General features: G+C 55.7%; 5 protein-coding genes across 5 annotated transcripts; 4 read left to right on the top strand and 1 right to left on the bottom strand.

Moving 5' to 3' along the window:
* Window positions 1–26: 26 nt before the first annotated feature.
* Window positions 27–1734, top strand: ACRALDRAFT_1093350 (glycosyltransferase family 8 protein; the record flags this gene model as incomplete). The annotated part of the gene is made up of 4 exons (XM_071019667.1): window positions 27–699; window positions 725–1323; window positions 1438–1586; window positions 1672–1734. 3 exons carry the CDS (start codon window positions 27–29, stop codon window positions 1453–1455), a joined length of 1290 nt encoding a protein of 429 aa, XP_070873289.1. The 3' UTR covers window positions 1456–1586; window positions 1672–1734.
* A 378-nt stretch (window positions 1735–2112) lies between these two features.
* ACRALDRAFT_209683 (uncharacterized protein) lies at window positions 2113–4434 on the top strand (the record flags this gene model as incomplete). Its single annotated transcript, XM_071022800.1, has 12 exons — window positions 2113–2121; window positions 2183–2203; window positions 2290–2303; window positions 2406–2434; window positions 2475–2546; window positions 2660–2771; window positions 2853–2975; window positions 3010–3019; window positions 3069–3455; window positions 3497–3721; window positions 3750–4348; window positions 4392–4434. The coding sequence occupies 12 exons, from the start codon at window positions 2113–2115 to the stop codon at window positions 4432–4434; spliced, it is 1644 nt and encodes a 547-aa protein (XP_070873288.1).
* Window positions 4435–6433: 1999 nt separating this feature from the next.
* ACRALDRAFT_1063161 (uncharacterized protein) lies at window positions 6434–13261 on the bottom strand. Its single transcript, XM_071016744.1, has 3 exons — window positions 12311–13261; window positions 7287–12232; window positions 6434–7229 (listed from the first exon to the last, which is right to left on the bottom strand). Exons 1-3 carry the CDS (start codon window positions 12834–12836, stop codon window positions 7119–7121), a joined length of 5583 nt encoding a protein of 1860 aa, XP_070873287.1. The 5' UTR covers window positions 12837–13261; the 3' UTR covers window positions 6434–7118.
* A 2267-nt stretch (window positions 13262–15528) lies between these two features.
* On the top strand, window positions 15529–22954 carry ACRALDRAFT_1063159 (uncharacterized protein). The gene is made up of 3 exons (XM_071016743.1): window positions 15529–15918; window positions 15976–21232; window positions 21285–22954. The coding sequence occupies exons 2-3, from the start codon at window positions 16033–16035 to the stop codon at window positions 22394–22396; spliced, it is 6312 nt and encodes a 2103-aa protein (XP_070873286.1). The 5' UTR covers window positions 15529–15918; window positions 15976–16032; the 3' UTR covers window positions 22397–22954.
* Window positions 22955–25358: 2404 nt separating this feature from the next.
* Window positions 25359–26418, top strand: ACRALDRAFT_1063157 (uncharacterized protein). The gene is made up of 4 exons (XM_071016742.1): window positions 25359–25442; window positions 25524–25664; window positions 25743–25793; window positions 25875–26418. Exons 1-4 carry the CDS (start codon window positions 25440–25442, stop codon window positions 26058–26060), a joined length of 381 nt encoding a protein of 126 aa, XP_070873285.1. The 5' UTR covers window positions 25359–25439; the 3' UTR covers window positions 26061–26418.
* The last annotated feature ends 11 nt before the right edge of the window (window positions 26419–26429 follow it).

The raw sequence follows: 26429 nt of genomic DNA, 5'->3' as shown, positions 1-26429 counted from the left end.
TTCTACGGGATGTCCAGCCTTTCACCATGTCATCGCGGATCCTGCTCTCACAGATATGGCCCTTCACATGGCCCAGACAGTCGCCTTCGACCGCCATGTTCCTCGACTCGACCAAGGCAAACATCGACAAGGCCGCACCAGGGACCACTCCTACGTTCATCGACGTCGTCACATCCAAAGGCTTCAGATGGATCATCTCCTCTATTCTGGCCACTCTCATCCTCCTCGGCCTTCTCTCCAGTCGGGAACACCTCTTCCCAAGACCCTCGCTATCCATATCAGACCCTCAGCCGCCGAGGGGCAGGTCATTAGTCTCTCACTCCCACCCCGGAAGTGACCACGTCGACTGGTCCCGCTTTGCCTACGTTCAGTACGTCACAGACAGCGTCTACCTCTGCAACGCCGTCATGATCTTTGAGAGTCTGCATCGCCTCCAGAGCAAGGCCGACCGGCTCATGATGTATCCTGCGTTCATGATGTCCCCGGATGCAACCGTGGCCTCCTCTCATGACGAGAGGCTCCTCATCAAGGCCCGTGACGAGTACGGTGTCAAGCTTGCCCCTATCCAAATTCAGCGCAGGGATGGCCTCGACGGTGCGTCTGTCCACTTGAAGTCTACTTTACTCCAGCCTCTTCCCCTTTTTCCCCCTTCCCCCTTTGCCCCTTTGCCCTTTTCATCCCTTTCACTGTCAACTGCCCGTCACAACACTAACCCCTGCCACAGAAACATGGTCCGACTCCTTCACCAAACTCCTAGCCTTCAACCAGACCCAATACGACCGCGTCCTCTCCCTCGACTCCGACTCGACCATCCTCCAACCCATGGACGAGCTCTTCCTCCTCCCCCCCTGCCCCATTGCCATGCCCCGCGCCTACTGGCTCTTCCCGGCGAAACCGATGCTGTCCTCCCAGATCATGCTCCTCACCCCGTCGGCCGCCGAGTTCGCCCGTGTCCAGCACAAAATCGACTCCGCCGCCCCCGACGACTACGACATGGAGGTCGTCAACCACCTCTACAAGGACACCGCCCTCGTCCTCCCCCACCGTCCTTACGACCTGCTGACCTCTGAGTTTCGCCGCGACGATCACGTCCCCTACCTCGGCTCCGACGCCGAGGCATGGGACCCCGTCGCTGTGTTCAACGAGGTCAAGTTTGTGCACTTCTCCGACTGGCCTATTCCCAAGCCGTGGTTGGCTACCCCGGAGCAACTGAGAAAGGAGCGGGAGTCTAGATGTAAGGAGAAGGACCGCGAGGATGGGCAGAAGTGCATTGACATGACCTTGTGGAATGAGTTGTATGTTGATTTCAGGGAAAGGCGCCAGGTATGTTCCCCCTTTTTATTTTCTATTATTATTATTATTTACCCTCCGCCCACCTCTTTCTGCTCCATGTACCGTGGCGTGTGTCGCCTTGTGAAACGTACTGATGTGAAACAGCGGGTCTGTGTGTGGTAAGGGAACATCCCGCTGAGGCCGCAGGCGGTTGCACATCCGGAAACGCTGTGCACCGGTGCACGACATGATCCTTGTTTCCGATGGCACTTTTATTATAGCACTGCCGATGCATGAGCAGGGTATGATTTTGGGCAAGTATCTGATCTTTTACATATTTCTACCCTCTGCCTCCTTGTCTTGGGGATTTTGAATGTGGAGGTAGACTGATGGAGACAGCCCTCATACGATATTTTAGTTTACAACTCCACTGGTTATATAAGACCACTTTAGTTAAGACGGCTCTAGTAGGATGGAGAGATATTAGAGTTATGTCCACGGTATCAGACCAAGACGGTCACAAAAGAAAACACAAGACAAGATGAGGTTATATGATGTCTTGTTAAATATAGGAATATTCTATATTATTTCATGTCTATAGGTTTATTTTGGTTTGTCTGTGAAATTAGCGTGAAGAAGGATTTTATAGTAAGCTTACTTTACCCCTTTTCACCTTGTATGTGTAGTTTGGTTTAGCCTAACACAACCCCTTAAGCATGTCTCTTATTAATCTCTTAGAGTTTAAGTGCATCCTATATATTTCTTCGAATTACTATTAATCTTTACTATACTAACTTATGCATAACCACAGTATATTCGTCTCTTTGTCACTATATTAGTATGCACATTGTCCGTTACTGTCTATAATCAGGGCCCCGGACCTTTTTCCTATACACACAAAGATGCTTAGAAAGAGAAAGGAGACTTGCTGGTGAAAAAGATATCCCGGTATTAACCCACCTTCCTGCCAGTATCACTTAGTAGGCTCCATAGTAAAGCGACTAATGATATCCGCAGTGTTCCATGTGCATGTCGACTAATACATCACGAATAGCGCCACCAAGTCTAATAACATTGAATACAGGTAAAGCACCTTAAATCAAGTACAGAGTTTGAACATAACACATCACAAGGAACCATCCATCTAAATCGTATAGATACTGTAGACTCGCAATACATAATAGACAGTCAGCCATAGTCAGGGGGATTACTCAATGAGACTCGGAAGCTGAATACAATAGCATTACGAGTAAGCGACCCTCGACACCACGCAAGTAAGAGCTGAGTATTGGGTAAAATAGAATGACGAAGCGTAAAGAGCAGACAATATGCCAATTTGACCTATTATCACCCTTATACAATTTCATTCAATGAGAACAGTCCTGAGTAGAGCATTCAGAATCGAAACCATCCGATTTACAGTCACTCTTTTCTCACTCTCGAGGAAGGAACCTCGAATCCACTTCCCAAGGAAGTGACGAGTCCATCCTAGCAGCCATGTAAGAGGCAAGCAATAAGCAACACCTCCTTCCACGTTAACATCAAAAAATCTTTTCCCCAACCTTCCCTTGGTTTGGTAGAAAAGCCCTATTCACACATCATTCGCAAATCACCAGCTTCCTTCTGCTAAGCAGCCAACCCTCTTCTCACTCACTCTCCCCAATTCACATCCCTTGCAGCCATCAACTTGCAGAGAGCTTTGCGTTTTCCCCTTCTTTTCGTTTCCTGTTCACGCAGGAACATCCGCGTTCTCTAATCACCGAGTCCTAGGGAAGAAAACCACAGAGTCGTAAAAGATGTCGTCGCAGGGATATGTGCATCACGCCCTCAATGGCTATCATAATCAACTCATGGAAACGACCGAGTCACCCATGTTGACGCAAGGTAACTGGGCCCATGACCCCATGGCCAGCGGCGGAGGTAATGATGACGAGGCCCTTGACGCTGTCCTTGTCAACACCACCTTGCCTTCTCCTCCTTCTCCTATATTGGAATTCCCGTTCGGCGCAGGCTCGGAGTTCTTTGGACCGGATAGATCAATGTTTGGCGTTTATGATTCGGTCGATACCATGTCGCAACCCCAACAGAACGATACGAACAGCATCATGGGCGGCGAATGGACAGCGTCCAACACTGGTACTGTGGCTGGAATCTTGACCCCAGACGGCGACGAGTTCAACTTTGTAAGTTAACCAGCCGGCAAGAGGCAATATGCACCTCGCAGTCTGTGTCGTATACTGATGTTGGAAAGGTTCCTCCGTCGACCCCTTCGATTGTCCTTCCCCCGGAAACAGTGATAGCAGGAACCGGAACACACGATGTCATGTTTCCAAACGCCCTTCCAGTGATAGCAGGAACCGGAACACACGATGTCATGTTTCCAAACCCCCAACCGGGTGACGTGAGTATCAAATCGGCTCTCCTGTTTTTCGTTTCTTCGTTTCCTTCTGTGACGTCGAGCTCTGACCCGTAAACAGATGCAGATTCCGCCACCTCTTCCGACGCCACTCGAGCCCGTTTTCTGCCCGCCCAGTTACCCGTCCGCGGAGTCGAACGTCATAAACTCGCCGTTTCTCCAGACGACTCCGCATCCAAGCACATGGGTTGACACCTTGGCCCTGGCTGATCGGAATGGAGCGGGGAACAACAAAAAGAGGAAGCTGGACCACATCTCAAGCGACTTGGACTTGTATGTAGAGCCGCGGAAGCTGCCTCCGCCAAAGTATCATGTCATCCCGGCGTTTCCTCCCAGGCCGGACACGACTGATTTCTGCACCATCAAGGGAGACATGTCAGATGGCCCTGACCGCGAGTGCATGTCCAAGAGAAACAACGACGCGAGCGCCCTGATGAAGAACTGGCAGCGGAAGAAAAACAACATCTCGGCCCAGTCGTCTCGCCTGAGGAAGGCGAACCGTCTGATTGAGGTGGGCGAACTCCTAGCCCAAGCCCGTGCCGAGTGTGCCTTTTGGTGTAGCATCGCTATGAACCATGGGGTTGCTCGGGAAGCCTGGTCCAACCTCTCCCCGTCGCATAGAGAGGAGTGGGTGGCACTGAACAGGATGACGCCAAAGGAGTTGCGGGAGGGCCCAGCAAGGCTGGAGGGCAATGAAAATTAGACCACCACTGGTAGTGTGGACTTGGGCCTGGCTGCGGTATTGATGCTGGTGGTTGATGTGTCAATCCACTTCCTGGGATCATTGTGGCGGCGAAATGCATGGAACTGGGATGGGATAGTTGTTTGCTTTTTCGGGTTTTTTTCTTTTTTTTTTTCTTTTTCTTCTTTCGTGTCGTTTTTTCTCCCCTTTTTTCCTGTTTGTTTCGGTGCTTCAGGGATATAGGACTAGGGAGGCTTCCCAGTCCCAATATGTGTGCAAAAGGCTTGCGAGAGGTTGCTTTGCATTTGGGCGTACAAAGGCAAAAGTTGTTGAGTGCAGAGGATCCAGAGAAGACAGGAGGCAGCCAGGTCCATGGCATGGCACATGGCATATAGAGCCAGTGTAGTGTGAAGTCCTATCTCCCCAGATAATTCCCCATAGAGTGATTGGAGAATGGGTTCTCCGAAATGACAAAGAGCCTTGAGTGGCATATGATATTGGCTCTTTAGATCTGTTTGTGCTGTTGCCTTGCTGATGTTGCCACAGACATTCACCGTGATGGTGGTGCTAGAGTGACGGGCAGTGAGGATGTGGTGTTTTGCGTGCTGAAAGGAATGGAATGGGGCGCGCGAGCCACATAAGAAGGGAACAGGGCGAGGTCGAGACTTCACTTCCGCCCTGTTTGAAGTTGCTAGCATGGTCAAAGTCGATCAAGGCGTTGAAGTGACTTGACGAGCATGCCACCAAGACTCCTGAATGCTTAGGTCTCGCCTTGCAAAGGGAGTAGCCAACTAGGCCTTTCTCTTCTCTTGGTTAGCAAAGCAATATCTACAAGGAACCAAAGAAGCAGATAACATACCTGGAGAGATGCGTAGAAATAGGACGCAGAGAGGCATTAGGCACCTTCAGACCCTTCTCTCTTGTTCTACCAGGCAATAGTGCACTTATCTCGAGAAGATCTGTCATTGCGTTTAAGGAACCTTGCCAGAGCTTTGGCCAGAGCCTGGCAGCACAAAGCTCTGGCAAGGGAATATGTTTCTGAAGTTCCGTTGCGGTTCCTGCGCGCGTCAGTAATGCCATTTTCCATAAGTGATTTGATATTCCGAACCTGTGAAGAGATGCAAGCGATGGATAAAACGATGGGAATGGATAAAGGGCTTGGAGGTTGAAGAAGAGTAAGAAAGATTGGATAGAGACAAGAGGTGGGAAAATAAAAGTAGAGGTCGATAAGAGGAAGAGGAAGAGGAAGAGGGAAGAAGTGAATGGATGTCGCGCGTGTAATATGGGACAAAAGAGGAAAGAAGGGACAGATGGAAAAGCCAGGAAAAGGAAGTACCTATGTTACTACCTAGGTACCTGCCGCAGTCCGGGTACTTACCTTTGACCCAAGCTTTGATGCTCCTGCCTAAGGTGCTCGGAATAAGGCAAATAGGGTAGTCGAGCCCTGACTACCACGAACCCTCTTTAGTATATCCGAGTATAACTTAGTAGAAATACGCATAGATTCCTACCCGGCCAGGGCAGACCTGGGGATATAAAGGTGGTTCGTCAGCCAGTGGCCATTAGAGAACAGGATAAAAAAGGAGTAAAGTGATATAATCCTAATAACATTGTATAAATATAGGGGCTAAATAGAAATTAAGAGGAGATAAGATAGAAAGAGTTTATAATGCTTAATAACTAGGATAAAAGAGGAAGCTAGGTAGTTATAGTATGTTAGAAGGTAAGTTAGGAGAAAGTACGTAGTAGTGAGTTAATAAGTGCGTATCTTCCTTTTAATTCACCTTACCTTAAGTAATAGAAGCATAGTTTGGAATAGTTAGTTAGCCTGGACCAGAGACACTAAAGTTAAGGATCTAATTTCACTTAGATAAGAGAAGCAGCTAAAAGAAAAGAAACAGAGACAAGGTAACTAAACTAGTCTGATAGTCTTTGGATTCCAGTGATAATTACAAGTCTAAAGCTTTAGAGAAAAGGGACATGTTCCCGAGACGTAAGGTCACGATGTTAGAAGTTTCCAAGTGACTAGAGCTGGACGTTGGATCATGAACACATAGTTACTCCATACTTCCTCACATTGAAAGATGCCTAGCTACCTACTGGAGAGAATATAATCCGAGATAGATCCAATGATTTCCCTCCCAGAAGAGACAAGTTTATATTGCTGCAAAGGTAGGCATTTATGTTGCCTACTCGGCCACCTCTGTCTCACTACCAACGACAAGCCCAGCTTCCATTCCACAGAAAAAGTAGCCGGAGGACCACTAGAGCCGTTCAAGCACAGTGGCAACCAGTAAACCCAGGGAATGTCACGAGAGGAATTGAACGTGGCATGTCAATCTATTACACAACTGAGAACTGTCTAACCGTCATCTCTTGTCGATCTTTTCCCTGGCCCGTCTTCTCTATACTGGTCAACCCTCGCTCTGCTGGATCAAGCGTCCCCCCTTTATGCGTCCAGGGCGCACCGAGGCGTCCCAGAAGGCAACTCCTCCCAAAGTAGCCCACGGGAAACACCTCGCCGGCCCAAGAACCGCACTGCATACCCCCTCGTCTGTCCGCGTGGGTATACATGATCCGAGTGGGCGTACAAAGGTCGAAGATGTTAATTCCACAAGACCAACGCTGCGCCAAACCATCTTACAAGTGGCAGGATGAAGCAAAAGGGCAAACGGTGTACATAAAGCAAGATTAATGAAACTGAAACGAAAAGACTCAAAAATAAAACGAATCATATCCCCCCGTATTTTAGAAAGTGGACACAGCCACGGCAATGGCCTGCGAGTCGGAATGAGAAATCGAGACGCTGACTTCCTTCAAACCAGCCTTCCGGGCAGCAGCGGCAGCATCACCATGGAGCTAGAAAGATTTCGTTAGCATCATCATCTCCACATATCATGGGCGAGTCGCGCATACCTTGACAACCGGCGCCCCCTCCTCGTTCCTCGCAATCTCAATGTCCTTGAGAGCCGCACCGGCGCCCTTGCTGGCCACCCCGAGCGACTTGAACACGGCCTCCTTGGCGCTCCACCGCCCCGCAAACGAGCTCTGCGGGCTCGCCGCCTGCCGGCAGTACGCAATCTCGCCCGCCGTAAAGTTCCGCTCCACAAACGTCTCGTTGTCAATGTTGATGGCCGCAATGTCCTCGACGTCGACCCCGACCTTGGAATTGCCCGACGCCATCTTCTTCGCCAGCGTCTCCATCATCTCCTGCGTCGCCTGTGCCGCCCCCGGCTTGGCCTGGGGCTCCGACAGCTTCATAAAGTTGGAAGGGTACGTCAGCGACGACGACTTCTTGTCCTCCGTCACCCGCGCGTCTGGGTTCAGCAGCACCTTGCTCAGCTGCTCCTCGCTGTACGGGGAGCTCGACTTGGCCACGAACAGCGAGTTGTTGATGAGCCCGTTGTGGAAGAACCGGTACGTCTTCTTCTGCCGCGCCTCCACCTTGGCCGCGTACCCCTTGTACGTCTGCTCGTCCAGCACCGCGAACAGGTACTTGGGGTGCACGCCGATCGCCTGCGCGCCCTTTTGTCCGAAACCAAACGACGTCACCGAGAAGGCCTTGATGCCGTCCGTCTGGATGCTGCGGCTGGGGTACATGATGAGGTCGAACTGCTCCATCACCGGGTCGACGTTGTCCGCGTTCCGGTTACCCGGCACCAGGCCCGTGTTGAGGACCTGCAGGCAACCGTTCAACATCCACGCGCCCGCCGCACCCTTGGGGTGACCCGTGAGGTACTTCTGGAAGATACCCAGCACCGCGTTGCCCTTCTTGCGTCCGAGGTGCTTGAGCTGCTGGCAAATCACCGACGACTCGTTCTTGTCGTTGGCCTTGGTCGACGTGCCGTGGAACGACGCCACGCCCAAGTCGTCGACCGTCAGGCCCCATGTCGCCAGCGCGCCACGCAGCGGCGCGATCGTCGGGTCGTTCTTCCAGAAGTTGTTGCCGAGACTCCGGAGAACGTCCTTCTCCTGCCTCCGCGCCTCCTTCTCAATGTGCGTCGCCCGCTCATGCGCGTACTCCTTTTCGTCAAACTCGTGACCCTGCGCCTTCATCGCCTCGACCTCGTCGTACAGGTACTCGAGCTCCGACTCCTGCCACTGCTTGACCTGCTTCTTGCGCAGCTCAATCTGCCTGCGGCGGTAGTTCATGTCGAGCAGAGGCGACGGGAACTTGCCGGCGTGCTCGCGGGCAGTGGTGAGCACACCCTGACCGGGTGCGGGAACCGACCGGCCAATCTTGTCCGTCGCGGTGGTGGTCAGCGCAACGATACCGTGGATGGGAACGCCCATGTCGAGAGCGAGCTGCGCCGTCATGAGGATCTGGACACCGCAGCCCTGCGACTCCATGAAGCCGTTCCGGGTGGTGGTGGTGGGCCGGGACATCTCGGCAGGCGTACGGCCGTGGGCAAACTCGTCGACGGCGTTGCTGGTGGCCTTCATGTTGGCAAACTCGTACGAGCCCTCCTCGCCGAGGTCGTCGAAACCACCGACGAAAACAATCTTGGCCTTGCCCTCCACGATGGTCTCGTAGCCAATGTCGACCGACTCGACCGAAGTGGCGCAAGCGCCGACGGGCGTCTTGATCGGGCCCGACGACGAGATGAGAAGCATGTTCACCCAAGCCGCCATGGTGTTGATGAACGACTCTTGCAGAATGTCGTTCTGCACGGGCTTGTCCAGGAAGCGGTCGCGGTGCATGCCCCGGAGAGCACCAGCACCGCCCATACCGGAGCCGATACAGTTACCGACCTCGGACACGTGGACGTACTTGTAAAACTCGTAGGGATCGGTGATACCCGACGAGAGGAGCGCCTCGGCGACCGAGACGAGGACGAAGAGCGTGACGGGGTCGACCTGCTCGACAATGTCCTCGGGCACGCCGTACCGCCTGGCATCCCAGCCGGTGGGGATCTGGCCAGCCACGAGGCGGTCGAACCGGAGCGCCTTGGGGATCCAGAGACCCGCGCCCTTCTTCAGCCGGACCGTGTACTCGCCCGAGTCGGGGATCTCGAAAATCTCCACCTTGTCGCCATGCTCGCGCCTAAACTCCTCGGCCGTCTCCTTGGAAGCCTCGAACGGCTCGAGGTCCTCCTCGATGACAACCTCGTGGAGGAGCTGCTTCTTCTCGGGGTCATAGCCGCCGAACAGCTCGGGCTCGATCAGGCGGATACCCGAGTGTTCCAGGATGTGCTTCTCGTACTTTTGCTTGATGTCCTTGTCTTCCACGGGGTCGCCCGTCTTGGCATCGACCCAGCCCGAGTAGGGCTTGCCCTTGATGGGTCCGTTGTGGTTCTTGATGAGACCCATGATCCAAGCCATCTCGACACAGCCCTCGAGGGAGAACTCGCCGTACGCCTCCATCTCCCACCGGGTGCGAGAGTTGCCCCAGGGTCCGACCTCGGCGAAACCGGTGACGACAACCACCTTCTCCAGGTCGACCATGCCCTTCAGCTGATCATGGAGAGGGGCAACTTCCTCCTCCCAGTCGGGGAGAGGCGGGAAGTCGAACTGGATGTTGGCGCGCGGCTCGATGACCTTCTTCTTGTACAGCAGCTCGGAATCGGCACCGTTGACCACCTTGTTTTCGATGGCGTTCTCCTTGGCGACAGCACGGCGCACCTCGCTGGTCTCCATAATATCCTTGCGCAGCCTCGTCATGGTCTCGTTGAGGTTGGGGATGAACTGGAGGCCGCCGTTCAGGTCGGCGAAAACGGGCTCGGACTGGCAAAGGTCGACAACGGTAGGCGACATGAGACCCAGCAGGTTGAAAGCCATCTCCTGCTGCGAGAAGGTGCGGACGCCAAAGGCCTCGACGCCCTCGGCGACGACATTGTTGCCGCTCATGAGGCCAGTACCACGGGTCCAGCCAATGACGGCACCGCAGATGGTGAGGTAATTGCCCCAGTCCTCCGAGTACCAGCGGTTGAACAGGGTCTCCAGGGCCAGCTTGGACTCGGAGTAGAGGCCGTCGTTGCCGAAGGTGCCGTGGTTGGGGGAGAGCGGGAGGACGACCTGGGCGGGACGGGTCTCGAAACCGTGCTCGGCCTTTTGGGTCTTGACGCAGCCCAGCAGGCGGAGGAGGTTGGTCAACATGATGCGGTGAGCCAACTCGGACCTGGAGTCGATGTTGTCGATCTGGCGGCCGTTCTCGGAAATGGCGGCAAATGGGACGATGTAGTCCAGGTCCCAGCCGAGACCCGACTTGGTGTCGTAGATGTAGTCGACCAGGGCCTCGACATCCTGCTTGCTTCCCTGGTTGAAAGGCACGACGACGAGCTGCGAGCCGCGAGAGCCGTACCTGGTGTACATGGACTGGTAGTACTCGGTGACCTCGCGAGAGAAGCGGCTGGTGGTGACGATGACCTTGGCACCACCGCTGATGAGGCCCTGGAGGACCTCGGCTCCGATGGAACCGGCACCGGCGCCGGTCATGAGGACGTACTTGTCCTGGTAGGTGACGCCGTTCTTGGCGTTCTCCTCGAGGCAGTTGAGGTAGACGGCAGTGAGCTTCTTGCTGTAGTCCCAGCCGTGCAGGGTCTTGCGCTTCAGGTGCAGGAAGGGAATGGTCTCGACCTTGCCCTTGCTGGGGTTGGCCTTGAGCTTCTTGATGCCGTTGGGCTTTCCGCCGTCCTTGGGGATGATTTGGCTCTCGCTCATGGCGAGAGACCGCAGGACGTCGCCGTACAGGCTCTTGATCTCCAGCTGGGAGCTCTTGGACATCTTGTGCTGTTCCCTGATGAGCTTGTAGATACGCTTGAGGTCGTTCTGGACCTTGGTCCTGTTGCCGTATTCGGAGATCTTGCCACCCTCGGCCATCTGCTGGACGTAGTGCTCCAGCTTGCGGCAGCTGGGGCGGGGGGTCTCTTCGTAGTTGAGATTACCCTTGGCATCGACGGTGGTGCGGGGTCCGGTGGGAACGGCGACGTCCTTGTAGACGGGCGAGATGTCGAGAACGTCCTTGCAGTTCTCGATGAGCTGCAGGCCGAGCTCCTGGGCGAGCTTGTAGGTCTCGCCGCGCTCGGTGGGGCAGTTGTCCATGTGGTACTGCATAAAGTCGAGGAGGGTAGGGTTCGAGCGGTTCATGATGCGAATGCAGCGGCTGACGATCTCTCTGTCGACGGCCTTGAGGCGGCCAAAGATGACGTCGAAGTACATGTGAAGGGCGTCCTGACGGGCCCAGTTCCAGGCCGAGTCGTAGGTACGGGCCTTGAGGGGGCTGAAGACGGGTTGAATGCCGGAAGCGTAGAAATCGCCGTGCTCGACGGTCCAGAGATCGAGCTGGGCTTGCAGCACCTTCTCGGTCTCCTGGGAGTTGATGTAGGCCTTGTCGCCGGCGCGGAGGTCCAGCTTGAGGTATCTGGCCAGGAGCTCGAGCTGCTGCTTGAACAGGGCTCTCTGATCCTTGGTCAGGGCATCGATGGCGGCGGGGTCCATCATCATGCCAGCACCGGCGCCGGCGTCGGGGCCGGCGGATGCGGCAGTGGAGAGGCTGATGCCAGCGCTGGCGGCATACTTTTGTGCGACATCGTCGAAGAAAGATTTGGCGTCTCCTTCCGAGCCCAGACGGGCGGCGGGCTCCATGGTGAGGGCAAGGAGCAGGGTTCCGTCCTGTCTGCCGGAGGCCAAGCCCCATCTGGTCTCCAGGTATTTCCGGGCGGCCGTGATGTTGAAACCACCGGGCATCTTTGACGAAATCATGCGAGCAATGAGGGCCTGAGATTGCTTGCCGAGCTGACCGTCGAAGGTAGCCTGCATGGCAGCACCGAGCTCGTCGAGAGGAGTATCTTCGGGCTTTTCGGGGGTGGAACCAAACTCCTTTCCAAGATCACCGAGAATTTCGTTTTGTAGCGTCGATTTACCTGTACATTGTCAGTAAACAAAATGTCCCTACTTATGACGACATGCCAGATACGAGACGGGGACAGTAAATTACTCACCACCAACAAGGTCCTTAATAGCTTTGCCCATGGGGATCTCGGCGATGGGCTTCTTGAGTTTCTGGGCGATGAGAGCGCGGACGATATCGACGGCTTGGACAGGAGCATCGGGGACCTGGGCAGCTGGGCCAGCGCTGGGAGGAGGCGAGGCAGCTGCGGGTGCTGCGGGTGTCGAGGCGGCGGCGGCGGCGGGAGCAGCAGAGTCGGCACTGGGAGCGGCTGCCGGCTCGGGCTCCTCTTCGATGGGGTCGACATCGTAGTAGATCTCCTTGGCGTCCTTGTTGTAGCAGAGAATCTGTCGTTGAACGGACTTGGCGGCATCGTAGGCTTCGTACTTGGAGGCCAAGGTTCGCTTTGCCATGACACCGAGAGTATCGGCCGGGCCAATTTCGACTACCCGCTCGGCGTTCCTTTCGGCGAGGAAGACATCTTGGGTCTCGATCCACCTCACTGGCGATGCGAATTGGTAGGCGAGGAGCTCGATGAGGAGAGTGTGTGCAAGCTCTTGCTCGACTTCGGGACGCATGTTGGGCAAAGCTGGAGAGCTTGGGGCTCAGCTGGAGATATCGGGATGGTTGGGTGGTTTGGGAGGAGGGAAGGCGATGTCGATATCTCAATGCCGGCCAACGGTCGACTCGTCAGCCTACTGAAGTTATCGAGAGGATGAGGTGTATTAAAAGTGATGTATGAAATGTACCAAAGGAACAGGACCAGCTAGTCGATGACTGGGGAGGATCTGGTGACCTGAGTCAATGGTATGGGGAAAGAAATTGTGTAGTTAAAAGGGTGTATTATTTTAGAGAGACGAGGGAAGGAAGAAGAGGAGAGAGATGTTTTGGATGGTAGGGCCAGATGATTAATCTCTCCTGTTCGAACTTGTCGATGGTTTTTCGAGGGAAGATGGCAAAGAAGAAAAAAAACTGGTCGGTGATAGCGGGATGTGGCTGTCGGAGGAGAGGAAGCGAAGAGATAAGGGAGGAGGGTGCGGTCGTGCCTGGCTACACGCGTCTCAGCAAGAGAAGGGGGAAAATTTAGGCCGACAAATTGGCTGTCATACCCTGCGTTGCAAGACTACAGCGTAGGTACGTACTGTACGTACTGGAACATTGGTCCCATCATGGTGGGATGTGTGGTGGGATGCGTGAAGCTGCAATGTGGGGACGCCCTGGGTCCTCAACCATATTGAAACGCTAAACTCAGGAGAGTTTAGGGTGACCAGGGGAAGTGGCTCCACATCAAGGCCAATGGCAATTTTATTGGAACAGGGGAAAATTGATGTCTGCCGTACCTGTACCGAATATGTACACTGTGGCTGGGCTTGGGTCGACCAACAGGGAGCATAAAAATCTCTGAGTTGTCCCCAACAGGTGTCGAATATGTCGGTCAACAAGTTTTTTCGTAGGTATGTACGTTGTATGTCCCTACTGGAATCAATGCAGTTGCCGTTCATAGAGGCGTGCTTCTTATTGAATTGGGCATCTGTCTATCACCGTTGTCCGACAATTCCAGGGCCGATGAGCTCAGATATCAGATACGAAGTAAGGGGGAGCTTCTCGTCCAAGTTTGGATTCGTACTCGGTACGGTACGGTACGTACCTCGCAGCACCTGTCTATTTGATAAGATTTGGGAATGTGGTCCCAGAAATGACATTGCCGGGGAAGGCGGCCGGTGTGGGCCACAATAGCGTCATGCCATGATGTTCGTTGTACCGCTCCTTGCGTCCCGACACTTTGTTAGCATACCACCAGAGTATTGAATTTTTCGAGACTTCCTTTTTACTCCAGTTGGGGCGAATCGATCAAGTAGGTATTATGGTTATGCCCTGCTCCCTCGGTCCGTCCCCTTGTCTCCGCATCTTTCCTTGTGTCCGTTCATAGACACTGTGATCGGAATATTCTTCTTTTGCCGTAGGGCGGGATGTACGAACTTGAGCTTGGGAACTTACACTGACATCAGAGACACATAATCGTCCATCGGCATATCGACCCCTCGCCAATTTCTGCAAGTATTCAATATCCCTTTCAACCTCAAGAGAAATGGATCTGATTGATATCGCTGGAAAGGCGCCGCGACTCTATCAGAGGGATACGAGTTTCGCCGTGGCTATTTGGTATTGATTGGATTCTCGCCACAGAAGCCGAGACTCCAGCCACCATTCCCGCTCAGATTCACCGTTCCCTTGCACCTTGGAGTGTCAGACGTACGAAGTAAAGGTACGTACATGCGTCGTGAATCGAAAGTCAGCGACGAGCCGATGTCGCAGAATAGGCGGGAAAGGGTCTTCTTATCAGGCCAGCTCATTCCTGCTGTACGCGAGTCGTACTGATGGACCCTTTTTTAGACGTGGATCATGTCGAAAGATGGGTCCGGTGATCGTCTCCATGGTGTGTTCGTAGGTACATGTACTTGTCAACAAGTCCTATTTACAGTATATCTATGGGAAATGAAACAATCAAGGTCCCTCTCGGGTGAGGCCTGATCTGACCGCCTACCTAATAGAGCGAATTTATAGACAAATCTGAGCCGGCATTATGTACACATCAGCGACAAGTGGCGTCCGTTGATCGGCCGAGATGATCAAAGACAAGAGAACAGTGCCTTCGAATACATAAACATTTCATGCTGACATTGATGAGATGATGATAGAATACCTAGTCAACAGTGATATTCCTCGATATCAGCTTACGAATAGAATGGAACGATAAGGTACCCTGCGTTGTAAGAGCGAAAAGGGGGGACAGAGAAGTACCGGTACCTTAAACCGACAACCTGGACGAAAGTACAGATACATCGACGCCTTGCGGCATTGCCCCAACAGAACTAAAATTTTGGCGAGCACGCACCCACCTGCACCCCACTTCCTCCTTGCACGCCCTGCCAAAACGACAACCTGCAGCCTGCAGCCACAGAGCTTCCCAAAGCCGAGTCCCGCCTCTCCGAGAAACACACCCGGGCGAAAGAAGCTCAGAAATTTTATGCGGTTGAGATTTTTCAAGAGCTGGGAACCATTGGAAGGAAAGTCTCATTGGGGAAGGGGGCCGAATTCCATCCCATCCATCGACCCACCATCCATCACGCCTTTTGGGACGACAGAGACATCGGACAGGACAACCTTTTTCTTCATCCGCTGGAGCGAAAGGGAAAAAAAAAGCCAAGGGCCAAGTAACGTGGACCTTGACGCGTTGCACTGGAAGGACGAAAAAAAAAAAGGAACAAAAAAAAAAAGAAAAGAAAACATATCGTCACATCCCTTTTGTCCTCTCTCCTATCCACCACACACACACACCTCACGGCCGTCCCATCAAAACTTCCCCTTATCTCTCCCGTATCCTTGTGGATTCATACTCCGCTATTCCCATCCCTTCTCCGCCCCCTACTTTGACATCCTTACTCTTCCCTTCTTTTCTCCATTCTTGGATTCTCCTGGCGGTTCCCTACTACAAAGTGTCTATCTACCACTCCTAATCAACCAAAGCTCAGGAGCCTTGAATCCTCTTCACGTCGAATTCTGATTGAAGCTGCCGAGTTTGCAGTTGCCTATTGTCGTTCGCTACAAGAACCACTGTCTCCTGCTCTTCGCTGAGTACACGGAGTCAGCCGAGGCAAGGTGAGTCCACCGCCCACCTATTTACTTGTGTCCTTCGACTGACAGTTTCATCTCCAGCTCCCATCGGTATCACGACATCCCGTCTATTCTTCTCCTTAATACCTTTAATTCGCCATGTACGGTACAGGCACAGGCCCGCAAACGGGCGTATCGACCCCTCGTTCCAACTCATCTCTCCGTCCCCTGACCCTCCGTCATGGATCCCTCGAAACCTCCTTTCTCGCTCCGACCTCGCTCCACTTCCACGCCCAGCAGCTGAAGGATCGTTTCACCGCCACCCTCCCCACGGCCACAGACGAGCTCGCCCAGGATGACGAGCCATCATCCGTCGCCGAGCTGCTCGCCAGGTACATGGGCTTCGTTGCCAATGAGATCGAAAAGGGCGAAGACGACGAGCAGGGCTCCTACGAGGCCGTCCTCAAGATCGTTCTCGTCGAGTTTGAGCGTGGCTACCTTCAGGGCAACGAAGTCCATGCCCTCGTCGCCACTCTCCCCGGCATTGATGCCAAGAAGCTCGAGGTGATCCGCAGCTACTACCAGGCCAGAATAACCGCCGGTCGTCCCATCAAGGAGCACGAGTCCGCCCTCTTCCGTGCCGCCGAAGACGGCGCCGCCGGTATTTACACCATCTTCGGTGGCCAGGGCAACATCGAGGAGTACTTTGACGAGCTGCGCGAGATCTACAAGACCTACTTGCCCTTGTCGGGCGGGCTCATCCGTCATGCTGCCGAGCTACTGCAGACTCTTTCCAAACATCCCAGCGCCGAGAAGCTGTACCCCAAGGGCCTCGATATCCTTCGCTGGCTCGACGACGAGGATGCCACCCCCGACGTGGACTACCTCGTCTCTGCCCCCGTCAGCTTCCCGTTGATCGGCTTGGTCCAGCTCGCCCATTATGAGGTCACCTGCAAGGTCCTCGGTATCCATCCCGGCAGGCTGCGCGACAGGCTCAAGGGCTCCACCGGTCACTCCCAGGGTGTCGTGCTGGCCGCTGCCACAGCTGCCGCTTCCTCGTGGGAATCTTGGGTCGACGTTGTCAAGTCTACCCTCACCATCCTCTTCTGGATTGGTGCCCGCAGCCAGCAGGTCTTCCCCCGGACATCGCTGACGCCGAACATGCTGCGCGAGTCCATCGACAACGGCGAGGGCACTCCCACGCCCATGTTGAGTATCAGGGACCTCTCCCAGGCCGAAGTCCAGAAGCATATCGATGCAACCAACCAATACCTCCCCGCGGATCGACACATCTCCATCTCCCTCGTCAACAGCCCGCGCAACCTCGTCGTCACCGGTCCTCCCATCTCCCTGTGTGGTCTGAATGCACAGCTGCGCAAGGTCAAGGCCCCCACCGGCTTGGACCAGAACAGGATCCCCCACACCCAGCGGAAGAGCCGCTTCGTCAATCGGTTCCTGCCCATCACCGCTCCCTTCCACAGCAAGTACCTCGCCGAAGCCACCGAATTGATCGATGCCGACCTCAAGGACGTGCAAATCGACGCCAAGTCTCTTGCCATTCCCGTCTTCGACACCAATACTGGCAAGGACATCAGGACACAGGTCGACGGCAACATTGTCCCCACACTTGTCCGTCTCATTACCAGAGATCCTGTCAACTGGGAGACTGCCACCATCTTCCCCGGCGCCACCCACGTTCTCGACTTTGGCCCTGGCGGCATCTCCGGCTTGGGTATCCTGACAAGCCGCAACAAGGAGGGAACTGGTGTGCACGTCATTCTCGCCGGCTCGGTCAATGGCACCATCACCGAAGTGGGCTACAAGTCGGAGCTCTTCGATCGTGACGAGGAACACGCCGTTCGCTATGCCATGGACTGGGTGAAGGAGTTCGGCCCGCGCCTTATCAGGACCTCCAGCGGTCAGACCTTCGTCGACACCAAGATGAGCAAGCTGCTAGGTCTTCCTCCCGTCATGGTTGCCGGTATGACGCCAACAACCGTGCCGTGGGATTTCGTTGCCGCCACCATGAATGCCGGCTACCACATTGAGTTGGCCGGCGGTGGTTACTACAATGGCAACACCATGACCGAGGCCCTCTCCAAGATTGAGAACGCCATCCCCGCCGGTCGCGGCATCACTGTCAACCTCATCTACGTCAACCCCCGTGCCATGGGCTGGCAAATTCCCCTCATCGGCCGCCTGAGAGCTGAGGGTGTTCCCATTGAGGGCCTGACTATCGGAGCCGGTGTCCCCTCCATCGAGGTCGCCCAGGAGTACATCGAGACTCTCGGTCTGAAGCACATTTCCTTCAAGCCGGGCTCTGTCGATGCCATTCAGGCCGTCATCAACATTGCCAAGGCGAACCCCGACTTCCCCGTCATTCTGCAGTGGACCGGCGGCCGTGGAGGTGGCCACCACTCGTACGAAGACTTCCACCAGCCCATCCTTACCATGTACGGCCGCATCCGCCGGACCCCCAACATCATCCTGGTGGCCGGTAGCGGCTTCGGTGGTGCCGAGGATACCTACCCTTACCTCACCGGCGAGTGGTCCAAGAACTACGGCTACCCTCCCATGCCTTTCGACGGTACCCTCTTTGGCAGCCGCATGATGGTTGCCAAGGAAGCCCACACCAGCAAGAGCGCCAAGCAGGCCATCGTCGACGCCCCCGGCGTGGGTGACGATGAGTGGGAGAAGACCTACCAGGGCCCTACCGGCGGCGTCATCACCGTCCTTTCGGAGATGGGCGAGCCCATTCACAAGCTTGCCACCCGTGGTGTGCTTTTCTGGGCCGAGATGGACAAGAAGATCTTCAGCCTGCCCAAGGAGAAGCGGGTTGCCGAGCTCAAGAAGAACCGGAGCTACATCATCAAGAAGCTCAATGACGACTTCCACAAGGTCTGGTTTGGCCGCAACAAGGCCGGCGAGGCTGTCGATCTCGAGGACATGACCTACGGCGAGGTTGTGCGTCGCATGGTCGACCTCCTCTACGTCAAGCACGAGTCGCGGTGGATCGACCCCTCGTTCAAGAAGCTGACGGGCGACTTTATCCACCGTGTTGAGGAGCGGTTCACCTCTGCCCGTAACCACGCGTCTCTCCTCCAGGACTTTGGCGAACTCGACAACCCGTTTGAGGCTGTTGACAGGATCCTGGCTAGCTACCCCGAGGCTGAGACGCAGATCATCAACGCCCAGGATGTGCAGCACTTCTTGATGCTCTGCCAGCGTCGTGGTCAGAAGCCCGTCACCTTTGTGCCTGCTCTGGACGAGAACTTTGAGTTCTTCTTCAAGAAGGATTCTCTCTGGCAGGCCGAGGACCTCGGCGCCGTCATTGACCAGGATGTCGGCCGTACCTGTATTCTGCAGGGTCCCATGGCCGCCAAGTACTCGACCAAGATGGACGAGCCCATCAAGGACATCCTTGACAGCATCCACAACGCCCACATCGCTGGTCTCACCCGCGACCTCTATAACGGCGATGCCGACGCCATCCCGGTCATCGAGTACTTTGGCGGCAAACTCGGCGACGTGGAAATCCCCGTGGAGGATGTGGACGGTCTCATCACGTCGTATGACGAGACGAAGAACACCTACCGCCTGCTCCTCACGCCCAACACCACGATGCCCACGGAGGAGGCCTGGCTGGCCTTGCTCGCGGGTCCCCGCCGCAGCTGGCGTCACGCTCTCCTCACATCCGAGGTCTTGGTTCAGGGCCAGAAGTTCCAGACGAACCCGATGAAGCGCATCTTCGCGCCTACTCGCGGCCTCTTTGTCGAGATTCATTACCCCAACGATCCCGCCAGGACCCGGATTGTCGTCAAGGAGCAGCCTCGCCACAACCGGTACGTCGACGTCCTCGAGGTCAAGCTTGTCGGCAAGAACGAGATTCTCGTGAGCATGATCAAGGACACGACCGCCCTCGACGAGCCCGTCTCCCTGCCGCTCAAGTTCACGTACCATCCCGAGACTGGCTACGCTCCCATCCACGAAGTGATGGAGTCGCGTAATGATCGCATCAAGGAGTTCTACTGGCGTACTTGGTTCGGCGATGATGAGTTTGACCTGGAGGCCGACGTCACCAGCAAGTTTGACGGCGGCTCGGCTGTCATCACCGGCGAGGACATCAACGACTTTGTCCACGCTGTGGGTAACACGGGCGAGGCGTTCGTCGAGCGTCCCGGCAAGACGGTGTACGCGCCCATGGACTTTGCCATTGTGGTGGGATGGAAGGCCATCACCAAACCCATCTTCCCCCGCACCATCGACGGCGATCTTCTGAAGCTTGTCCACCTGTCGAATCAGTTCCGCATGATGCCGGGTGCCGAGCCTCTCCAGAAGGGCGACGAGGTCAACACCACGGCGCAGGTCAATGCCGTCATCAACCAGGACTCGGGCAAGATGGTCGAGGTGTGCGGCACCATCTGGCGTCGGGGTGAGGCCGTGATGGAGGTCACGTCGCAGTTCCTGTACCGTGGCACCTATACGGATTTCGAGAACACGTTCCAGCGCAAGACGGAGACGCCGGTCCAGGTCCACCTCGCGACCACCAAGGACGTCTCGATCCTCAAGTCCAAGGAGTGGTTCAACATTGACGACCTCCCCCAGGACATCCAGCTCCTCGGCCAGACGCTCACTTTCCGCCTGCAGAGCTTCCTCAAGTTCAAGAACAAGACGGTGTTCAGCAGCGTGCAGACGGTCGGGCAGGTCCTCCTGGAGCTCCCCACCAAGGAGGTGATTCAGGTCGCCAGTGTCGATTACAGTGCCGGGGTGTCGCATGGCAACCCCGTCATCGACTACCTGGAACGCAACGGTACGCCGCTTGACCAGCCGCTCAACTTTGAGAATCCCATCCCTCTGAGCGGCAAGACACCGCTGCAGCTCCGTGCGCCGGCGTCCAACGAGACGTATGCGCGGGTGTCGGGCGACTACAACCCCATCCACGTGTCGCGCATCTTTGCCGCCTATGCCAACCTCCCCGGCACGATTACGCACGGCATGTACTCGAGCGCGGCGGTGCGGAGCCTGGTCGAGACTTGGGCGGCCGAGAATAACATTGGCCGGGTCCGGAGCTTCCACGCGTCGCTGGCGGGCATGGTCCTTCCCAACGACGACCTCCTCGTCAAGCTCGAGCACGTCGGCATGGTGGCCGGTCGCAAGATCATCAAGGTCGAGGCCATCAACAAGGACACGGAGGACAAGGTGCTCCTCGGCGAGGCGGAGATCGAGCAGCCCGTCACTGCGTACGTGTTCACGGGCCAGGGATCCCAGGAACAGGGCATGGGTATGGAGCTGTATGCCAGCAGCGCTGTGGCCAAGGAAGTGTGGGAGAGGGCCGACAAGTACTTGTTGGACAATTATGGTATGTTTTTGATGTGTCGCTTCGACGTTTCAACTGGCTAACCAAAGGACAGGCTTCTCCATCACCAATATCGTCCGAAACAACCCCAAGGAGCTGACGATCCACTTTGGTGGCCCGCGCGGCAAGGCCATTCGGCAAAACTATATGGCCATGACGTTCGAGACGGTGGCGGCGGACGGGTCGATCAAGTCGGAGAAGATCTTCAAGGAGATTGACGAGAAGACCACGTCGTACACGTACCGGTCGCCCACGGGTCTGCTGTCGGCGACGCAGTTTACGCAGCCGGCGCTGACGCTGATGGAAAAGGCCAGCTTCGAGGACATGAAGTCCAAGGGCCTCGTGCCTCGCGACTGCACGTTTGCGGGCCACTCGCTCGGCGAGTACTCGGCGCTGGCGGCGCTGGCCGAGGTGATGCCGATCGAGAGCTTGGTGTCGGTGGTGTTCTACCGCGGGTTGACGATGCAGGTGGCGGTGGAGCGCGACGCGGCGGGACGGTCCAACTACTCGATGTGCGCCATCAACCCGAGCCGGATCTCCAAGACGTTCAACGAGGAGGCGCTCCAGTTTGTGGTCAACAACATTGCGGAGGAGACGGGGTGGCTGCTGGAGATTGTCAACTACAACATTGCCAACATGCAATACGTGGCGGCGGGCGACCTGCGGGCGCTGGACACGCTGACGGGGGTGACCAACTTTTTGAAGGTGCAGAAGATTGACGTGGACGAGATGCGGGCCAACATTGAGGAGGCCAAGGGGGCGCTGCGGGAGATCATCCGGGGGTGCGCGGAGGAGACGCTTCGGAAGCCGACGCCGCTGGAGCTCCAGCGCGGGTTCGCGACGATCCCGCTCAAGGGCATCGACGTGCCGTTCCACTCGACGTTCCTGCGGTCCGGGGTCAAGCCGTTCCGGTCGTTTTTGCTCAAGAAGATCAACCGGACGACGATCGACCCGTCCAAGCTCGTGGGCAAATACATCCCCAACGTGACGGCCAAGCCGTTTGCGCTGACGAGGGAGTACTTTGAGGAGGTGTACAAGCTGACCAACTCGCCCAAGATTGCGTCGGTGCTGGCCAACTGGGACAGCTACACGCAGGACGAGCCGGAGGCGGCGAATGGGGTGAATGGCGTCAACGGGTACCATGAGGGGCCGGGGTCGGCTGCTTAAGGTGCAGCGGAATACGTGGGGGGGATGACATCCACGGCGGTGAGGGAGCTGACGATGCGTTACGGCCGGGCGGCTGAGTTAACAGTGTTGGACAGGGTCCAAGAGGAACGAAAAGAATCAGTTGGGGGAGATGATGGGACTGTCATGAGTGTATCAACCAGGACGTTTCGGTTTCAGTTTTCTTTTTTGTTTTCCCTTATTCTTGTAATGTTTTGTTATTTTCTGCAAGTTTGGAACGTATCTTATTCTCTTTTAGTAGTGTTTCTTTCCGAGGGCGTATTATGTTTCCTCATGGCCAAATAGATCTAGATGTCCACTGTTATCTGCTGGAGGTGGTGCAAGTGGTCGTCTGAGCTCCGAGTTGAGACCTTTGCGTGATAGTTCGAGCCAATCTTCGCGAGTCGCGGTTCACTATATCTATACTCTTGACACTGACGGAGTAGAGCACGTAGATCTGAAAGAAGATGTTTCCAGGCGATGACTTCCAAGATGGTTACACAGCAGTTAGATAAGACAGAGGCCTAGTAAGCTATAGACAGGTCACACCGGCAACACAGCAGGATCTCTCTCTAAAGTAATAGTCTGGGAGTCTGAGCAGATGGATGCAAGACCGACATACATCTGTCTCTTGGTCTCCCATTTGGTTCTGTTCTTCCGTGAATTCATATCCTAGCACGTCGTGATGAAATGCAACAAGTCGCTTTCACGACGACGAGCTTATGTAAGCTCTCCCTGCGCCGGCCGGAGGCGACCGCCGCGAGAGCGGGGGAACGGTGGGGGCAAGGTGGGGGACGGCCAGTGATCCCTCCGACTTCCGACGTCTCGGCTGCCGGTGAGTTATTTGACCTTCCTATTCAAGTTCAGTTCCATTTCTCTTCCTTTCAACTAAGGTTCACGAAATTAAATGAACCTCTACTCCACTTGGGTCTTGACTCGATGGCTAGAATCGACCGGCCTGCTCTTCGTTATAGGATCATCATCGCTGTCTCTGACTGCTGCTCACTTCAAGTTGCTTGATATTCCGTGAGCTTCCCTGCTGTCCCTGCTTAACTTGCCTCAGCCATCCTTGGTGTGGGACGGCGATCTGAGCACCGAGTTGAATACCCATTGCGCATCTCGTCTCGACCAAATGGGAGAACCTATCCACGACATCCCTGACATGGGGCCTGGGAACAGACTCTTCTTGGGGACCTTTGTCCACTCCAAGACAAGAGAGGAGCTGGAGTACCTGCACTCCGCGGGCGTCTTTGTCGACGAGGCAGGGGTCATTGTCGCCATCGAACCGGAATGCGACCTGACAACAGCACGGGAGGATGTCTTTCCCCGGTTAGGCTGGGAGAGTGGACAAGTCCAGGTGGTCTCTTGCAAGCCGGGCCAGTTTTTCTTTCCAGGATTCATTGGTACGTCTGATTAACGTCTTTCACGTCTTGTCCTCCCATGCGACTTAGCTGAACCTCCAGACACGCATATCCACGCCTCGCAGTATCCCAACGCGGGCATCTTCGGCAAGTCGACCCTCCTCGACTGGCTATCTACCTACACTTTCCCCCTGGAAGCATCCCTCTCCGACCTGAAGAAGGCCCGGCGCGTCTACACGGCCTGCGTGCGCCGCACCCTCTCCCACGGCACCACGACGTCGGCCTACTACGCCACCATCGACGTCGCCTCGACCAACCTCCTCGCCGACATCTGCCTCGCCCTGGGCCAGCGCGCCTTCATCGGCCGCGTCTGCATGGACCACGCCGACCTCTGCCCCGATTACTACCGCGACGAATCCCCCGCCGCGTCCCTGGCCGCCGCCCGTGCTTCCATCGACCACATCCGCAATATCGACCCAGACCTCTCCCTCATCAGCCCCATCCTGACCCCCCGATTCGCCCCTTCCTGCACCCCCGAGTCCCTCAGCGGGTTGGCAGCCCTCCACGAGGAGACGGGCCTGCCGATTCAGACGCATATTTCCGAGAACCTGTCCGAGATCGACCTCGTCCGTTCCCTCTTCCCGAATTCGTCCTCCTACGCCGCCGTGTACGACGACCACGGCCTGCTGACGAAACGAACGGTCCTCGCGCACGCCGTGCACCTGTCTGACGCCGAGGCGGATCTCGTGGCCAAGCGCGGTGCCAAGGTGGCGCACTGTCCGGCCAGCAACAGCGCGCTGACGTCCGGGGCGGCCCACGTGCGACGGCTGTGGCAGCATGGCGTCGAGGTCGGGCTCGGTACCGATATGAGTGGAGGCTATAGCCCTTCGGTGCTCGAAGCGGCGAGGCAGGCGAGTTTAGTATCCAGGCACGTGGCCATGGGTGCGGTCGAGGGGGACGGACGGGAGACGGCCAAGTTGACGGCGGAGGAGGTGCTATTCCTGGGCACGAGGGGCGGGGCTAGGGTGCTCGGGCTGGAGGATACGGTGGGTGGGTTCGAGGTGGGGAAACAGTGGGATGCGCAGCTTGTCGGGCTGGGTCTCGTGGACGACGAGGGGGAGACGCAGGATGAGGACGGTGGTGAGGCGGGGAATGTGGATGTCTTTGGGTGGGAAACCTGGGAGGAAAGGATTGCCAAGTGGCTTTTCAATGGGGATGACAGGAATACGAAGATGGTTTGGGTCAAGGGACGTTTGGTGCATTCTCGTAGGTAGAGCGTGGATGTGGAGGACGTAGGGGGAACCATGGGATACAGGGTGAGTTGGTCATTACGCATAGACTATAGATGGTCAGACTACAAAGAAGGCTCGACGGCCAAGTTGCACAATATACGATTATGCGCACCTCTGCTTTGGGATGATTATGTTTGGTGTCTGGTCTGTCTTGGTGATAGTTACGGTCGGTGTAAGTCTCACCGAGGCACACCGAACAAAAGACAACTCACCGAAATGCCCCACTAAGGTACAAAGTACAAGCTACAGCTGAGCTCCGCTCCACGTCCGTCATCCAACCAACCATCGAAGTCGGTTCAGGTTCAGCCTTGCAGCATCGCCAGCCGTCATCACCACCACATACAACGTTGCTCGACCAAGCATCGCGTCGAGCAATTTCACAGCCAAACCAAGATGGTGAGCCGCCTCTACTGCATCCCTTGGCGATTCAAAGACCAAGAGGGCTAATTTCAACCGCCCACCCCGCCGCAACGACAGCTGCCTCTAGGACTCCTCAACGCTGCCCAAGGGCACCCCATGCTCGTGGAGCTGAAGAACGGCGAGACCCTCAACGGCCACCTGGTCATGTGCGACACATGGATGAACCTGACGCTCAAGGAGGTTGTGCAGACGAGTCCTGTACGTGTCGATCCGGGAGGGGGAGGGGCCCCGAACAAGTTGGAAAGAATGGCAACTGACTGGATGATTGGAACGTAGGAAGGAGACAAGTTTGTCAAGATTCCAGAAGTATACGTCAAGGGGAACAACGTACGTTGGCATCCCCCGTCCCGATCGGTTCTTTTCTTCGCTTCTCGTCCATTGGAACTGACTTGAGAAACGACGAAATAGATCAAGTACCTCCGCGTACCGGACGAAATCATCGAAATTGTCAAGGAGAACCAGCAGAACCAGCAGGGCGGGTTCCGCGGCGGGCGCGGCGGAGGACACAGAGGCGACCACGGTGGACGGGGTGGCGATCGGGGTCGTGGTGGCAGGGGACAGGGCCGCGGGAGGGGGAGGGGACGTGGTGCTTGAGGACTCGCGACTTGGAGAACGTGGGATGGATAAAGCGAAAACAAATCAGCAGAAACCTGCTACACGCCTGTCTTGCAGGGACATACCAGCAAAGACCCCCCATACACCCAAAGGTGCATTCCATGGTCGGCGCACTGGGATGGGGTGGGAAGCCATGAGATGGACAATCCCATGGTGATGGAGATGGGTGGGATGTATTATGCATACTCCCTTCGATTACTTGCTCTCCCATGCGATAGGTAGATGTAGAAGAGGCAAACTAAGGAAACCAACTGCGCCGAATAGCGAAGCGCATATTCGTAATTCGTACTTACACTCACCGACGAATACTCGGTCAAGCAATTTCGGTAAGGCTGGTGATCACGTGAT

Source organism: Sodiomyces alcalophilus (assembly GCF_042370955.1).
Source record: "Sodiomyces alcalophilus JCM 7366 unplaced genomic scaffold ACRALscaffold_6, whole genome shotgun sequence".
Lineage (NCBI taxonomy): Eukaryota > Fungi > Ascomycota > Sordariomycetes > Glomerellales > Plectosphaerellaceae > Sodiomyces > Sodiomyces alcalophilus.
The sequence above is the reverse complement of the archived record's forward strand: the minus strand, read 5'-3'. Positions and strand labels throughout refer to the sequence as shown.

What these genes read in the sequence shown, in the direction of transcription:
- ACRALDRAFT_1063161 (XM_071016744.1), bottom strand. Translation starts at nt 12,836, where the DNA reads ATGCGTCCCGAAGTCGAGCAAGAGCTTGCACACACTCTCCTCATCGAG. An exon ending in TATTAAGGACCTTGTTGGTG is followed by an intron (nt 12,233 to 12,310) that starts GTGAGTAATTTA and finishes GACAATGTACAG; the next exon opens with GTAAATCGACGCTACAAAAC. An exon ending in AGGGGGCGCCGGTTGTCAAG is followed by an intron (nt 7,230 to 7,286) that starts GTATGCGCGACT and finishes AAATCTTTCTAG; the next exon opens with CTCCATGGTGATGCTGCCGC.
- ACRALDRAFT_1063159 (XM_071016743.1), top strand. Translation starts at nt 16,033, where the DNA reads ATGTACGGTACAGGCACAGGCCCGCAAACGGGCGTATCGACCCCTCGT. An exon ending in GTACTTGTTGGACAATTATG is followed by an intron (nt 21,233 to 21,284) that starts GTATGTTTTTGA and finishes ACCAAAGGACAG; the next exon opens with GCTTCTCCATCACCAATATC.
- ACRALDRAFT_1063157 (XM_071016742.1), top strand. An exon ending in AGGTTGTGCAGACGAGTCCT is followed by an intron (nt 25,665 to 25,742) that starts GTACGTGTCGAT and finishes ATTGGAACGTAG; the next exon opens with GAAGGAGACAAGTTTGTCAA. An exon ending in TATACGTCAAGGGGAACAAC is followed by an intron (nt 25,794 to 25,874) that starts GTACGTTGGCAT and finishes ACGACGAAATAG; the next exon opens with ATCAAGTACCTCCGCGTACC.